Consider the following 18,070-nt stretch of genomic DNA (forward strand, 5'->3'; position numbering starts at 1 on the left):
ATCGAGATTGACACAATTCCATATCTCGTAATTGATCGGATCATATTGACGAAGGGATTATAGTTTCACGGTAAACGAACGAATTTGGTTTTGTCATACCACGTGACATTTCCCGTCACATGTATTGCCCTGACACATTGCTAGATGTCAATCAGGGACGGCGAATGTGAATTGACGATAAATTAAAAGGGTGTTTTAATTTATCAATTTTGATTAGATCAAAATAATATTTCACGTCGTTAGGCATCGTGGTCGGGAACCTAATGGGTCACACACAAAAGAGAATTGGAAGATTGCAAATTGCCAATTGATTAATTTAACAATCGTTGGATAAATTAATTAATTGGATTTGTTATTTATATTTTCGAATTAATTAATTGGATTAATTAATTCACGGACCGGGTTTAATTAATTGGATTAATTAATTATTGGGCCGGACCGGGCCGAGCCTATTTGGGTTTATATAAATACATAACTAGGGTTTGAGGTCCATTAAGGTTTTCATTATTCTTGCTAGCACAAGAGAAAACCCTAGAGGCTGCAATCATATTCTCTGTGTGGATCACCGTTGGAGGCTGGACAATTGGACAGTTGTGGTGGCAAATCAAGGTTGATAGAACAAAAGGAAAAGCAAAAAGATTGCAGATCTGACAAATGGTACAATCTTATCACAATTCCTAACCAAACACAATGAGATCTATTGGGTGGGAATCGAAATAATTTTAAATTCCGCTGTGCATGTATAAGTAGATTCCCAACATGACCAAATAAATTCGAGCTTAAATTCTTAATGAGAGCTACTTGCAATAGAAGATAATGCAGTGCAAAAGTTCTAAGTATTTGAATGTCCAAGATTCAATGGCCAAACGACGAACTTCAACTTAAAAACTGAAGTGTAATATAAAGAACTCCAGAAAAATCACTAATATTCAATGATATACCTAACTTTAGTACAGAAATTATTAAGTAAATTAAGCCAATTGTCAGTAATTAAAGAAGACAGACATGAATCCAACTGCACCCATCCTGAGAACCGTTGTCAAGCATATTATAGATATTCAAAGCCTTGGTGATGAGGACATCGGACATTTACTTATTTTATTTTCTAGTTAAACTTTATTTATTTTCTTGGACTATTATTTATAAAATTGGACTTGTATGGGCTCGGGCCCAATCTCGTTAGGGTTGCTTTACTAATTAAACCTATTTTGTATTGTAATTTTCAGTTGATAAATGAATAATTATTTTGGTGGCTTATAGCGCATTCCTCTCCTTCTTCGGCCTTCTTCTATTAAATTCTTCTTCCCCCCCCCCAATTCCCCATTCTTTCTGAATCTGTTGTCTTTTTCTATTGATCATCTTATTGGTGCTGTATCAAATTTGGTATCAGAGTCAAATTTTGGGTACTTTCTTTTCTTTAATCCAAAATTTATTCATATTGCCTTCCCAAAATATGTTGGAACAACACGATCTAAAAATTTTTTTGGTAAAGGTAGCAGTTTTTTTTCTCCTTCAATTTTTAGTTGAAAAAAAAAATAGAGTTATTGTTCATCGCGGGTACTGTTCACCCAGAATTTCAGTTTAGTATTTTGGTCAGTTTCTAAAAAAAAAAAGAGAGAGAGATTTTGGATTGTATAAAGAAAGTACCCAAAATTCGACTCTGATACTAAATTTGATGCAGCACCAATAAGATGATCAATAGAAAAAGACAACAGATTCAGAAAGAATAGAGAATTAATGGAGGGGATAAATCCTTCTGAGCACGCTGAACTCCAAAGACAAGTGGATGACCTCCTTCACAAAGGATTCATTCGCGAGAGTTTAGGCCCGTGTGTTATCCCCGCCTTATTGACACCAAAAAAGATAGCTCTTGAGAATGTGTGTGAATAGTCGTGCTATCAATAGGATCACGATGAACTATCGTTTTCCCTTCCCCAGGCTTGATGATATGCTAGATATGATGGTTGGCACGACAATCTTTTCGAAGATTGATTTGAAGAGTGGATTCCATCATATTAGAATTCGCCCAAGTAATGAGTGGAAGACCTCGTTTAAAACGAAAGATGGTATTTATGAATGGCTGGTCATGCCTTTTGGGCTAAGTAATACGCCAAGTACCTTCATGCGGGTAATGACACAAACTCTTCGACCTTTCATGAGTAAGTTTCTTGTTGTCTACTTTGATGATATCCTCATCTATGGTAAGACTAAGGAGCAACACCGTGACCACCTCACACAAGTTTGCTCTACCCTTCGTGCAACTAATCTGTAAGCTAACATCAAGAAGTGCTCTTTCTTCACCGATACGGTCGTTTTTCTAGGGTTCATTGTCTCTTCGACAGAGGTATCTGCTGACCCTGCTAAGATTCAAGCGATTATTGACTGGCTTGAGTCTAAAGCTATTCATGATGTCAGGAGCTTTCACAGCTCAGCTACATTTTACCATCGCTTTATCAAGGGGTTTAGCACTATTATGGCGCCTATCACGGAGTGCATGAAGAAAGGGGAATTTCATTGGACACAAGAAGCGGCTAAGGCCTTTAAGTTGGTCAAGAAGCGAATGACAGAGGCTCCTGTTCCCGACTTTTCCAAAGTCTTTGAAGTTGAATGTGATGCCTCCGGGGTACGTATAGGCGGAGTCTTGAGTCAGGATCGTCACCCTGTTGCCTACTTCAGTGAGAAGTTAAATGAAGTCAAACAACGGTACTCGACTTATGATAAGGAACTGTATACGGTGGTCCAGGCTTTGCGCTATTGGCGCCACTATTTGTTGCCCCAGAAATTTGTCCTTTATTCAAACCACGAGGCCCTCCGTTACCTTAACTCCTAGAAACGATTAAGCTCTAGGCATGGTTGTTGGATTGAATATTTGCAGGCCTATTAATTTGTTTTAAAATACAAGAAGGGCATGGAGAACCAAGCAGCTGATGCATTAAGTCGTCGTGTCTCCCTTTTATCGATCATGAGTGTCAAGGTCATCGATTTTTAAAGGCTTAAGGAGGATTACGAGGCATATCCCGACTTTAAAAATATCTTTCTTGTTTTGCAAAGGGGATAATCGAGCGCCTTAGATGACTTCCGACTTGAGGAAGGTTATCTCTTTAGAGCCAATAAATTGTGCATCACTCGCCCTTCAGTGCGGGACTTCATAGTGTGGAAAATTCATGCAGGAGGTTTAGCCGGTCACTTTGGGCGTGATAAGACCATAGAGGAAGTCGAACGCCAATTCTATTGGCCTAGCTTGAAGAAAGATGTGGCTAAGATTGCTAGTACATGTAACACTTGTTAGTTAGCCAAACAGAAGAGACAAAACACAGGCCTATACACTCCTCTTCCCATCCCCAATTGTCCTTGGCAAAATGTTAGTATGGATTTTGTCTTAGGACTTCCACGCACCCCAAAGAAACATGATTCTATTTTTGTGGTTGTTGATCATTTTTCGAAAATGACTTATTTTATCCCATGTAGCAAGACCTCAGATGCGTCTAAGGTGGCTGTGTTGTTCTTTAATGAGATTGTTAAATTGTATGGACTTCCTAAGACCATTGTGTCCGATAAGGATGTTCGTTTCACTAGCCATTTTTGGAGGACTTTGTGGCAAAAGATGGGTACCAAATTGAAATTTTCTACGGCCTACCACTCTCAGACTGACGGTCAAACTGAAGTAGTTAATCGAAGTCTTGGTAACCTATTACGTTGTCTGGTTCGAGAAAATCTTTGAAATTGGGATTTGATCCTTCCGGTAGCTCAAATTGCGTATAATAGCTCCATAAATCGTTCATTAGGTATGAGTCCATTTGAAGTTGTTCTTGGGTACAAGCCTAGTAAACCGTTAGATCTCATCCTTATATCCCCACGGGCTAGAGTGTTAGTGTCAGCGTCAGCCGAAGCATTTGCACAACATCTTCGTGATTTGCATATTGAGATCAATAAACAACTTGAAACTAGTAGTGCAAAATATAAACTCCAAGCTGATTTACATAAACGACACATTGAGTTTAACGTTGGGGATTACGTTATGGTCCACATTAGGCCAGAGCGGCGTCTACATGGACCTGCCTCCAAATTGCAAGCTCGTAGTGCTGGTCCTTTTAAAATTTTAAAGCAAGTTGGTCCTAATGCCTATGTTGTTGACATTCCACCACATCTTGGTTACCACTCTACTTTCAATGTTGAAGACTTAGTAGCTTATAAATGTCATTTCATTTCCTCAAATCATCCTTTGTCACTTCCTTTTGTAGACCTTGATCCCGACTATTTGGCCACTTCTAACCCACTACCACCTCTCACAGCACACACAGATAAAATTGATGCTATTTTAAATGAAGAAACTGTGTTTACTAATAATGGAGAGGTTCAACGCTTCCTCGTTCGTTAGGTTGGTCGACCAGATTCTGATTGTACATGGATCTCCAGAGAGACACTACAGCAATTGGATCCAGATATATTGGAGCTTTATCGGAGTCAGCAAGATCTTCCTTGGACTAGATCACCTCCCGTTCACCCAAGGAGAGTTGGTGAAGACACCAGGTTAAGGCCTCCACTGACACATTTCTACAGACGCCGGAAGAAGCTTGCCCAACCACTTAACTTATGGTTGGGAGATTGACGACAACTTATAGTGATATATCCACTCGACAGGGTCAAGTTTTCTCCCACCCCGAGAGAGTTGATGAAGACACCAGACATTTACTTATTTTATTTTGTAGTTAAGCTTTATTTATTTTCTTGGACTATTATTTAGAAAATTGGACTTGTATGGGCTGGAGCCTAATCTCGTTAGGGTTGTTTTACTATTTAAACCTATTTTACATTGTAATTTGCAGTTGATGAATGAATAATTATTTTGGTGGCTTATGGCGCATCCCTCTCTTTCTTCGGCATTCTTCTGTAAAAAATTTCTTTCCCCCCCCCCCCCCCCCCCCCCCCCCCCATAGATTCTTATTCAACCGTCTATGGATTCGTTTGGTATGAATTCTCTATTCTTTCTGAATCTATTGTCTTTTTCTATTGATCATCTTATTGGTGCTGCATCACTTGGCTAATAATATGTAGGCAACTAAGGCAACCACAACTGCAGGCTTCTATGAGCTATGAAGCATACAGTTGAATCCTAGGACTCGTCAAGTCTTAATCCTTCTAAAAAACTTTTCTGTACAAACAAATAATAGAAAACTCTACTTACACGTCACTAAATCTCAGCACTTAATGTTTAGCAGCTTAAGAATACATGCCAGGTACTTGCCATAAAGATCAATAACCATGCTTGTTCTCTTAAAATTTTACAGTGCATTAGGTAAAACTAATGAAACCCAAAAAAAAAAGGGTCAATTTTTTTTGAGCTTTAACTGAAAAGGCTCAGTAAGTTACAACCTTATTGAGGTGGTGGCGGTGGGGGCATCGACATCTGTGGAATAGAATGTTGTCCACCAGTGAGGTAATGCGGTGGTGGTGGCCGCCAAACAGGTGGAGCAACAAGTCTAGATGGAGGTGGTGGGGGCCTAACTAGACCAGATGCAACTTGTGAAGGTGGCGGCGGCGGCATGCTCCTGAACTCCTGCATTGGCGGAACCATGCCAATTTGACCAGGTTGTGGTGGTTGACCCTGCCAGGATGGTGGTCCGGGCATCTGCATGGGGGCGTAAACACCAGCCTGTGGAGGTGGTGGACGGAGTGCTGGGATCGGGGGTGGAGGAACACTGCCATTTGTGATAGACCGTGTGGTGGCACTAGAGCACTGGCCGTACCATTGTGCTGTGAAGGAAGCATAGGAGGTCCACTTGCAAACAAGGTATGGGGCCTACTTTTCTGGCCAGTTGGATTGCTCGCAGCCAAAACTCTCTCTGCATTCCATCAAATGTACAAGTGTCACACATAACAATCACCCAATCTACGTATATAAGAGCATATGTTGAAATATTAGTTTACGCACAAAAAATCAAGCATGCCAACACCTCAATCAAGGATGAGAAATTTCATATTTGTATGTTGAAACATACGTTTTACTAGGTAGATCAAGTATGTTTCAATTTTATTATCCATCTTGTGTGTTTCAATTTTATTATCCATTGTCCTTTCAATAATATTTTGCACTTGCTGAAGGCACAGTGATGGCTGTTAGACTTTTGCATGAACTAGTTAGGGGTGTGTGTGAGTCTGCATATACAGAGCTGCTATTCAGCTATGGGTGTTTGGAGGATGTTAGCATGGCATTGGGAAGGTTACTGATGAAAAAACAGGGGCTCGTTGGGAAAAAGCTGAACCTGCAGGACAGTAATGGGAATGAAATTCTGTGTTGGTTTGGTACAGTGATACATTTTAGTGTGAATGGTATTGGCCACCGTTTTGGTAGTATTGATGATGGCAATTATATCATAACCAATAAGTGGCGTGGTGAATATTAAGGGCTCTCTGTTTAAATTATTTTGAAAAGGAAGGGCCTTGGGACTTTTCATTCCTTGAAGAAGGAAACCATTTCCTTTCCCCTACATCGAAGTGGGGGGAAGAATGGAAGCAAAATCTAAAATAGTTTTTCTTTTTTACAAATATGAATGTACAGAGATTTGTTAAGTCACTTGAAACAACATACAAAAAATTCTCTGCGTACTTTCTATTCCATCCCTAAATTTTCCATCGAACAACAAGCACACGTCATTTTCTCTATCATGTTCTACTCCCTCCATTCCTTTCCATTCAACTTTCCTTTGTACCAGATGGCCCAAAAGAAAGCCAAATCCTTACAAGATGGGAAAGTTTGGTAAGGTTGCTGGCATTTCCCAAGTGTCACCCAGAAGGAACTCCTGAACTGAGCGACAAAGGAGTATTTGGAAGTAGGCATATCACTGGACAAATCTTTAGATTTAGTAGTCACGCAAACTTATGGACTGTAATTGTAATCTACCATCAGAAATTTCTCTTTGATTAGAAACTCAATGCAAGTAAATACTTTATGGCACTAGACAGTGATTAATATTGAAATTTAAGGAATCTCTACCTTAAAGTTTCTACATAAGAAAGCTGCCAGAGCCATTCACATCAAGGACGGAAGATCAAAAATAACAAATACATACATAGATGTAAAACAACAACAAAGAAAATCTGACCTGCAGGAGTGCCATGACGCTCCCCTTTTGTGTCTTTCTTGTATGCATAAGACACTGTTATCTGACGATTGCAAAGATACTGATCATTCATTGCCTGCAGCAACGAATTATATCAGTGTTCTCAAGGTCTAATAAAGGAATCATCAGATTAAATCATACAAGACTTTCAATGTTTTTCTTCGAGAAATATGTGATAGAAAATATCAAATTATGCCCTAAATGAGTGCGCAGATGAAATTCACATGTAGGAAAGAACAAAACAAATCAGTACAAAGTGTTATTCACTGATCCAGCACAGCATGTGAATCCTCCATCCTAATAGCCCCATCAAGCCATGTTTGAGAGCCCATGTCTGTGATTTTATAAAGTTCGATTCCTCTAAAAGCCATCCTATGAAGACAATATGACAATCACGGGGCTACATTATCTAATTCAAACTATGACATACATGAAGACAACTCATAACATCAATAAGGGTTTGGAATACTTGATTAGAGAATGCTTACTTCAGATAGGCATCAAGAACTCTGAATGCTAATGAACATGGATAGATGGAAAGCTCGGATTTGTTAACTACGTCTGAAGTGCAATTGACAAAGCTTTGAAACTTCTTTAATTCCAATGATGTGACAGCATACACGAATGTAACTATAAGTTAAACCTGCTTTGCTAGTGAAAGAGGAAGAATACATATTTTACTTGCGACATGACAAATTACTGCTCTCATTCAATTAAATTGATTTTAATTGTTTATAGAGAGTTTGATCATGGAACCAGCATAGCCCTGGAGTCAGCACAAGTATAAGAGAACATCAGATGGAGAAACTTACCTCAATAGCTGCATCAGAAGCCTCAAAAGAATCATAGCTAATAAAGCCAAAACCACGGGAATTCCCGGTCTCTGGATCTCTCATTATCTGGAGGTGTCATCAAAAATCAGAAACTCACAGGCAAATAAGCATGAATTGATACACAAATGATCAAAAAATAAAAACTATGTTAGATACGTTACAAAGTAATACAAGTGGCGAAGGCACGTGTTGCATGGATGCTTCAACTAAGATGGCATGTCCATGTCCCTCACATTGAATACCGACACTGCTTGAACACTCTATCATGAACAATTTTAATTTTCATAAGAAATATTATACGTATTTAACTCAAAATTATTATCAACAGCAAATAAATACTCATATTTAAAATATTTCAGTAAGAAAAATTAATAATAAGTACAAAACTAAATTTATACTATATAAATGAAGAATTTTAAAGAATTTAATAAACATTACGACGATGTGTCATACCGGTATTTTATGCAAGTCGCGTATCGGATTGTCGGACACATGTCCGTATCAGTATATCATAGGTGATGGCCGTTAGCAATAGCATAATGCAGTTATGTTATACACTCATCTGGATGCCTCCAATTTCTAAGAACATAACATGACGAAATGAACTTAAACATCCAACTACCCATAATGTTAGGTGAAATAGAGAAAAAGATGGAAAAAATCAATGATATTCATCAAAATAGCAAAGTCAGCACAATGATAACTCCCCTTCAATATTTTTAATGTTACACAAAACCTAATATTTCCTACAGGCAGAAAGTTTAGAACTTAGTAATTATGTACACACTTCAAAGCTACTAGGAAAATGAGGCAAATGAAATATTAAAAAAATTATTAACCAAGAATATTGTGATGGTGATTCTGCAACCACATATCCCACAGCTCATAGAATAATGGGTAAAATGCCCAGGTTTGGGCGAAGAGAATGACTTTGATTGATAGACTACTTGAAGGGATTGAACTATTTGAAGGGATGTGTGAAATAGAGGAGGACAGAAGAACAAGTGTTATTGTCAATCTTTTTGTAACGAACAATAACTTTTCAGTTTAAATTCTAATCTTGCTCTTGAAGAGGAAGCACAAAATATGCTTTTCTATGCATGTATCTGTGTCCCTATTAATACTTTTGTCCATCTCTTGTGCTTTCCTTGTTAAGGAAGGAACTTGAAGAGGAAGCACCAAGTGTGCTCTCCAATGCATGTATCTGAGTCCTTGTTAATACTTTTGTCCATCTCTTGCACTTTCCTGGTTAAGTAAGGAAGGGGGGAGGGAGAAAAGAGAACTCTGAGACAAACATAAGATATATTAAACACCAACAAATTAAAACAAACTCTCAGAGAAAAAAGAAAATTTAAAGCTGTGGATGAAAGATAAATCCATTAGTGAACTTCGGAAATAAAGAACTATCAACTATCCACTGAGAAAGCAATAACATTATTTATTCACATACAATAAACAAGAAAAAATTCAATGAATAATTGTTTTGACCTTTTTCAGCCAGCGTTTTGTTATGGCTCAAAAGATAGAATAAAAGAGAGAGGAATAAAAGAGAGGAGAGAGGTGTGACCTTTGGATTTGAAACAATGACTCCAAAAGCACTGAAAGTGTCATATAGAAGTTTTTCATCAACATCCTGCAAAGAATACGGAGAACCGAGTTGAATTTGCTAGTAAATAAATTATGCAAGAGAAGTGTGTGCTTGAGCTACTGTTTATGGAATATCCGCACCAACTACAGAGTGAAAGGAAAAAAAGAAGTGCTAAAATAAATTTAAGCATCCCAAATTTCTTACAGGATCAAGGTTTCCGATGAACAGGTTAGCTCCCACATCAATACTTTTCTTATCTTGAGACGCTTGAAACAACAAAACGAGCTGATTAAACAAATTCACCATATTTTAGTTACAATGTTGCAGCGATTCTTACAATTACAATAAGATGAGATAATATGCTCTGCAAAAACATACAAAATGGTGACAAACTCACCTGCTAAATGACATGTAATTACATACCTTATTCACTCGTATTGCCTTCCCATGCAGTTTAATCATATTTAGAACCTTAATTGCCTGCAGAAACAGGCCAGTAATCAAAATCATGGATCTCATAAAGAAGTAACTTAGACAAACAAATCTTGATTTCCAAATGAACGGTTATGCTCGCACAAGTAACACATACATAATCAGCATCTTCTTCACATCTGAACTCCACAAAGCCATAGCCTTGATGAGCATTTGTGACTCTGTCCTTGGGCACATACACATTGACTACATACAAAAAGTAAATGATAAAAATCTCAAATTCTACATATGTATAATCTAGTGTGCTTAAAATAACATGGTACACCAATTAATTGGTGAATAAATTAATGATAGGCCCTATGAATTTAATAATTCATCAAATAATTGGTGTTTTGTGTCACCGGTGCTTAGCTTATCTCATTAGATCATTTCTATATATATAATGATTACTCCAACAGTTATGGAGAAAAGAAGAAGTCTAATAAAAAGTGTCTCAAACCTACCAACAGGACCTGCTTGCACAAACAGCTCCCATAATAACTCTTCACTTACCTGCAAGTACAGAGAAAGAATAAAAACTTAGATTTCCCAGTAATTATGGAGATAAATATGGGGGACAACACACAACCAGGTATGTTCACACCCAAAAACCCAATTGGGATTTTCTTTCCTTCCCTCATGTTGGGAATAGAGTGCAATGGGAAAGTAGAATGGTCTTTGACATAATAAAACTATAGAAAATCACAAATCATACACGTTATAGTGCACGAGCATACGTGCACTGGCTTACATACTCAAAATAAAAACAGGCAGACTTATACGCAAGCGCGTAAACATGGGACTGGGAACAAGTATCGAAAAATTACCATAATCAATATTTGAAATGGATAGCTATCCAAAAATAATAATAATAATGATCAGCACCTTCAATAAGCAATTCCAAAATACAGTTTGCTGAATGGAACTACCCGAGTGGTCACTGCTTTTTCAGGTTTATGAGGAAAATGAAAATATTTTTGGCTCGAATTTCAAACCAAAGGAAAGATGAAATTTTGTAAAATAACATTTGGGTTGGGGTGGGGGGAATTTTTCTAAATGGCCTATCATTATTCATTCTTGCTAAAATGTTTATAATACCCTTAATGAAATGGTTTGCCAAATTTTGCACAAAATATCCTAATTTATTGGAATAGTTCCAAAATTCTTCTATTTCTCTCATTTCGAATTTTAATATATAATTCAATCCTTTGATCTAATAAATTAGTATAATCTGTAATATAATTGTCATATAATTCTTTAAGATTATTATATTCCTTAAATGATATATCCATAGTCTCTAGTTAAGAAAAAAAAATATTTTTTTCTAATAGTCTTTCTAACAGATTATCTAATCCTTTAATTGTATAGCCTGACATCATTTAGATAATTCCTTACAAACTTGTTCAATCCTTTAATCTAATAAATTAGTATAATCTGTAATATAATTGTCATATAATTCTTTAAAATTATTATATTTCTTAAATGATATATCCATAGTCTCTAGTTAAGAAAAAAAAATATTTTTTTCTAATAGTCTTTCTAACAGATTATCTAATCCTTTAATTGTATAGCCTGACATCATTTAGATAATTCCTTACAAGCTTTATGAATAATAATAATATGATAGATAAGTTTTTTGCAAACATGAAAAGTAATAATCCCTACGATTCTTTCAAGATATTAGAAGAATTCTTTCTAAATTTAACAAAGACAATAATTTTACCTTACGTATAATCTTAAATCTGTATTCTTAGAACCAAGTGACTTTCAGGCTCTGAATTTGCAAACTGCTCCCTCAAACGATCTTTTGCCTTAATGGGAATTCTGCTATTTTAGCTTCTTGCCCTCACTGTATCTTTTCTTAGAATTAAGAATAAAGATCTTAAGTAAATAAAATTCTCTCTTTGTTAAAGTAAGAAAGAAATTATCTTCTTCAATCTGTCAAGAATCTATGGGATAGGAAGTTCAGAAACTCATATTTTTCTGATATCAAAAGATTGGGATTTTATTTCTATAATGATTTATACAATATTTCTATTGTATGCAAAGGGTTTCCAAAAAAACTGATTTTAAAGAAAGCTTAAGGAAAGAGAATGGTTTCTAACTCGAGATGATTCATTCTTTCCCCAAAAATCTCTATTTATACATGACTCAAACTTGCTATTATTGGTCTATTGCATCATTGCATACATCGGAATTTGAAAAGGCTCACATGTCTCTCTATTCTTTTCCTCTTGGGGTCTACATTTTCACATGCATTTTTTGCTTTTTCATCAAAGAGACATCTTTTCCTCTATTATTGTCTCTCCATCTTTGGCTTCATATGCAGCTGGCTAGATGCTTTGGTAGTGGTAGGTCCCTTTACATTCATCTTTTGTCAATCTTTTTAATCTTGTCTGCATGTGGGGCACTCCCTCAATCTACATGATTCTTGAATTGTTGTAGGACTTCCATTAATTTGATGAGTATCAAATTTCTGAATATATTCTTTCAAAATAGTAGATTTTTCTTTTCCATTATTCGTAAGGAGTGTCCATCCTTCATATTGACACAAGCATCTAAATTTTTTATCATATAAGTTTTTTGCAATGTTATAAAAAATTTTCATCCCCAAAACTCTTCGGGATTTTATCCATGATTTATTGATTTTAGGCAATGGTTTATTATTTCGGCCAATTTCAATCTGAAAATCTCGACCAACATATCCAATTGTGATAATATGTTCAGCAGGATAGTATATCCTTCCATCAACCTCGGGACTTATTGAATAAATTTTGATATAAATCGATCTCCCTTGGGCAATTTTTGAAACTTCTGTCGTGAATATATCATCAAATTTTTCAATTTCTTTTAAATCTTTTCCTGGATAGATCAAATCCAGAAATCCATAATCTGCCGCCATTTTGACCATGAAAGAGTCTGCATCTTTGGTAATTATTAATCTGGGATAAACATGATCTCCTGATGCAATAAAATATGATTCATTTTCTTCCAATTCATAAATAATTTTGGCAAATGATCTATATTCTTCTTCTTTTGATGATAAAGGAGCATCATCATCTTCATCAATTTTGATTCTGATAACTTTTGTATGTTCATCAACATTTTTTATAGTCACCTTCTGGGGACTTGCTATGTCTCGTTTGATATTGCTGGGTCCACTGCTGCTTCCTGGCTGTGTACCTATTTGTATTTTTGAGATTGTATCAATTGGTATTTCCTATTTGGTATTTAATGACTCGAATTGTGAAGTAATATCAACAATTCTATCATTTAATTCTTTGGTATATTTGGAATGAGAATTAGAGATTTCTACCAACAATTTGACATTTTGTTAGATAGATTTTGCCATTTGCTGTAATTACTCAATTCCAATTTTCATTTCTGATTCTTCCATGAGCAATTTAATTCATCTGTTGACGTCTATTAATAAATTTTTGATATTATCCATTTCCAAATTCGATACTCCTGCTCAAAAAATCTGCAAGATAGTTATTTATTCCTTTAATATGAATAATATCAAAATTGTCGAATGATAAATATGCTTGCCATCTGTGTAACCTTCTATATTGAGGTTTCATATGTAACTTATTTCTAATAAATCCTACAACTTGAGAATTATCAGTTTCAACAATAAATTTTTTAGATAAAAGGAATAATGAAAACTTTTTATTCCTCTAATAATTGCTAACAATTCTTTTTCATGAGTAATATAATTTATTTTTGCTTGGTTAAAAGTTCCACTTGAATATCTACATATTTCATTTAAATCTATTTTTAATATAGCTGCCCAATATTTATCTGGGGTATTAGTATTAACAATTAGATTATCTTTTTCATCTGGTACCCTTAATTTTGGTAAATTTTTACATTCTTCTTTTAATGATTTAACAATTTTAGCATGTTCTTTGTTCCAACATTTAGTATTTATTTTCCTATGTAGAATTTGTATCTTATGTCTATTTTTTGAGAGATTTTCAATAAATCTTTCAGCATAGTTTAAACATCCTAAAAAATTTTGTATTTGTTCTTTGAATTTTAATTCATTTGGAAAGCTTTCTATCTTTTTATATATATGAGTCTGTAATTTTATTCTTTTTCTATCTATTGATAATTGTAGAAAATCTATTTTTTATTTCTCGATTATAGATTTCTCTTTAGAAAGCACAATTCCTTCCTTTTTGCATTCATTTATGAATTATAATAAATGATTCCTATCTTCTTTTTTATTATTAGAGTATATTAATATATCATCTATATAAACAATAAGAAAATCACTAAACTTTTTGAATATATTATCCATTTTCCTTTGAAATATTTGTAGTGAATTTCTTAAACCAAATGGCATAACTAATCATTCATATTTTCCTTGAAGTGTACTAAAAGGTGTATATTGTATACTATCTTCTTCCATTTTTATTTGCCAAAATCCTGATTTACAATCAAATTTGGAATAATGTTGTTTTCCTTTTTCAAGATTTATTAGGACTTCTTTATTTGGTAAAAAGTAACCATCAAATTTAGTATATTTATTTAATTCCTTATAATTTATTACCATTCTAACTTTTCCTCTAATTTGCTCAGAATGTTTCATAACCATAAAAGTTGGACTACTATGAGGTCCATTACTAGGTCTAATTAACTTTTGTTCTAATAGTTCTTTTATTTGAATTTTAAATTCTTGCATATCCTGTAAGGTATACATCATTGGTCTAACCCTTATTATAACATTTTTCTGTTAATTCTATTTTAGCTTTAGAATGATATGGTTTCCAAAATAATAATGGGTTTTCTCCATAAATTTTTTCTAATTGTTCTATGATTTTTTCCATACTTATTTCTATTTTTGTTTTTAGGATCTTTTGATATGATAGTTTTTTATTTTTTAGTTCATCTTGTACTATTGGTCGTTTTTCCCATTTATCACCACGTTGGGATGGCTGAACTCTATATGGTCTAAATTCTCTTAGTATTTTTAATAGATGTGCACAACGTGTTTGTAACATTATCGTGTAATTATTTTGTTTATAGTATTGAAATTGTTGGATAAAGTCATTTTCTAATAATATATCACATTCTAGGTTATTATAATTGTATACTTTATTTATTATAACTTGTTTACTACAAAGTATTATATTAATTTTTTCAGCACTATCAATTATTTGAGTACTTTCTCCAATCACTCCTGTTATTTTTATTTTACTATTTTTATACCATGATTTTATTAAAAAAAATTTAAAAATTGTTATATCACTTCTTGTATCAATTAAGGCACAAGTTTTTATGTTTGTTTCTACTATAGTAACTTGTATATATACTGCCAATGAAAAACTTATTTGATTATTCATCAACTTCCTATTTTACATAATGTAGTTTATCCTTTATGAATTATATATAATCCTTCTCTTTTTATACTATAATCTTCTAATCCATTTAAGAAACTCATTCCTAATAATATATGAGGTTCAATATCCATACTTTCATTCAAATAACATGATACTAAAAGATCAATTCCACCTATTTTTATTGGTACCTTTACCTTTAATTCTGTAATATATAATTGTCCATCAAAATTCCTGATTTCATATGGTTCTATCTTGTAAGTCATTAATCCTTCATTTTTATTTGCAGTCATATGACATTCACCAGCTCCTGTATCTATCAATATATTTAGTCATTTTATATACCTTCTACCGTTGAAATATTTTCCTTCTATTTTCATATTTTCAATATTTCCATGAAATTTTATTTCTTTTATACCACTAGTTTCTCCTAAATATTCTTTTTTATTAGGTAGTCTAAAATTTTTTGATTTCTTTATCCACCTTCCATTGTGAAATATTATTTTATAATCTTCTTCTTCTCTTAACTCTGTTATTTCTGGTTTATTTTTACTTATATTAAATTCATATTCTTCTGGAATAAGATTTATTTGTTTGTTTGGTTCCACTATTCTACTAATATCCTTGCATTCCTTATGAATTTCTATGTATGGTTTATTGGAATAAATATTCCTATAATTAGAATTAGTAAATTTATATAATGTCATATATTCCATAGTCATAACTTGATCTCCTGGTTCCATTATATCATTTCTATGTAATATGAAATATAATCCTAAAATTTCATTAAAATTTTTATCTTTCAATGAAATACAATATTTTGGGTAACAAATAAATATTAACTTTTGATATGCTAAATTTCCTTCTATAGTTCCTAAATGACCATCTTCAAGATTTATAATTCTTCCATCATGTAAACTTACAGTTAATAATGAATCTATTCCTTCCCTAAATAAAGATTTAAACATTATTTGTATTCCTGTTAAATAAACATATTGGATCTTTTCACTATATTTTTTACTTATTTTTTATAATAATTCTGATACTGTACTTTTTGTTAAAAGGTTTATTTTATGTGTTCCTTGAGTTGTCTTGACATTTATAGCTTTTTCAATTTTATGGTATTCATTTATTGCTATTCTTTCTCTTCTCCAAATTCTATCTAGAATTTTCCATTTTCTTATTTTCAAATCTAAGGATAACTTTTGTATTTTCTTAAATTTATTATTGTCAAAAGTTACTTTTAATCCATAACCTTCTATTCCCTCATATTCTTGGATTTCTATGTTATTATTTTCTATTTCTTCAATTTCTCTATTTAGATTCTGATCCATTATCTTCTGAATTTACTTCACTTATAAAAGTTTCCTGATTATTATAATGTTCAATATCAGATATTTCACTTAATTCACTTTCTATTTCAAAATAATCATTTTGTAATATTCTCACTTTTTTCTTTGTACAATCAGGACTTATATGGCCTATTTCTCTATAATTCCAACACTTACATTGTTTTTTATCTTTCGTATAAGGTTTATTTTTCTGTATATTATTTTTTCTTTTATAATATTTCATTCCAGATTTTATATATTTTTTCTTAAAGTTCCTATATTTTTTAAACTTTCTGTTTTTATATTTTTTTTTATTTCTTTTTTCAGAATTACATCCCCATCTTGTAGGTTTTTCCATATCTTCACAACATATTATAGTTAATTTTCTTGATTTTTTCAATAATTGTCTTTGTTGACATATATATGCAAGTCTTTCAAACAAGAATTTTATTCTTGATCCTAGGTTTCTAGTTATTCCTATATTTTCTTTAATATATTTTTCAAATTCTATTTTAAAATATATTCCCAATGATCCTAGTAATTTATTGTAATACATATCTTGATATACTTCTTGATTCTCATTACTATAAAATTGAGTATAATAGTAATCTTTGATTCACAAGTATATTCTTTAATTTTACACATATCACAAATTGTTAAATTAATTAACTCTTGCACGATCTTTTTCCTGTATTGCTTCTTCTTCATAATTTCTTAACCAATTTTCTCCTAGGAATTCATCTGCAATATATTCTACTAATCTTTCTATTCCTAGTTTATCAGACTTTATTATTTATGTTTGTACATTTCTTTTTATTAATGATTTTGTATCACTACTAATTCCTTCCCACCAATTTCTAACATTTCCTTCAAAAGATGCAATTAAAAAATCTATTCTTCTTTCAGTATTTTCCCATGTATCATCTTTATTATATAAAAAGAATAATATCATTGAATTTGCCCAAGTTATTAAGGCTTTTTTAGTGTCTATTTTGCAATCTAAGTCTAATTTTGTTCCTCCATGGTTAACAGGTTTATCATAATTATTATTTAATTCAAATCTATTACTATATTTATTTTCTTTAGACAGTTGTTTATCTCTTATTTTATTATAAAATTGTCTATATGGTTTATTATAGATCGGAGCATAACTTTTATTTGGATCTATTGATTCTTGTTTAGAGGTTCTTACGGGATTATGTCCTCCTCCAGTATTCATTAAGATTTGGTATTCATCATCTATACTTTCTAAACTTAAATGATCAAAAGTATCTATAAGTAGATCTAATTCTTCATTCATTTTCTTTGTCTTGATTTTCTTTAATTTTTTGTTTACTTAATATTTCTTCTCTAGATTCCTCTTCTTCTAATAGTTTAGGTAATA

The 18,070-nt window shown here is 33.0% G+C and overlaps 1 protein-coding gene and 1 long non-coding RNA gene across 2 annotated transcripts; both read right to left on the reverse strand.

Moving 5' to 3' along the window:
• Positions 1-5,153: 5,153 nt before the first annotated feature.
• On the reverse strand, positions 5,154-9,579 carry LOC111379182 (splicing factor 3B subunit 4-like). Its single transcript, XM_023002522.1, has 4 exons — positions 9,522-9,579; positions 7,934-8,020; positions 7,104-7,197; positions 5,154-5,843 (listed from the first exon to the last, which is right to left on the reverse strand). The coding sequence occupies exons 2-4, from the start codon at positions 8,015-8,017 to the stop codon at positions 5,506-5,508; spliced, it is 516 nt and encodes a 171-aa protein (XP_022858290.1). The 5' UTR covers positions 8,018-8,020; positions 9,522-9,579; the 3' UTR covers positions 5,154-5,505.
• A 390-nt stretch (positions 9,580-9,969) lies between these two features.
• LOC111379183 lies at positions 9,970-10,910 on the reverse strand. The gene is made up of 4 exons (XR_002700010.1): positions 10,841-10,910; positions 10,478-10,526; positions 10,132-10,220; positions 9,970-10,022 (listed from the first exon to the last, which is right to left on the reverse strand). It is a non-coding gene; the product is annotated as an uncharacterized LOC111379183 (long non-coding RNA).
• Between the last annotated feature and the right edge of the window lie 7,160 nt (positions 10,911-18,070).

The sequence above is a fragment of the Olea europaea genome, unplaced genomic scaffold (assembly GCF_002742605.1).
Source record: "Olea europaea var. sylvestris unplaced genomic scaffold, O_europaea_v1 scaffold1941, whole genome shotgun sequence".
Lineage (NCBI taxonomy): Eukaryota > Viridiplantae > Streptophyta > Magnoliopsida > Lamiales > Oleaceae > Olea > Olea europaea.

Excerpts from the sequence above, each read along its gene's own strand:
- LOC111379182 (XM_023002522.1), bottom strand. The coding sequence starts at position 8,017 with ATGAGAGATCCAGAGACCGGGAATTCCCGTGGTTTTGGCTTTATTAGC. Across the intron at positions 7,198-7,933 it reads CTTCTGATGCAGCTATTGAG|GCAATGAATGATCAGTATCT; the intron begins GTAAGTTTCTCC and ends TCGTTGCTGCAG. Across the intron at positions 5,844-7,103 it reads GCGTCATGGCACTCCTGCAG|AGAGAGTTTTGGCTGCGAGC; the intron begins GTCAGATTTTCT and ends GATGGAATGCAG.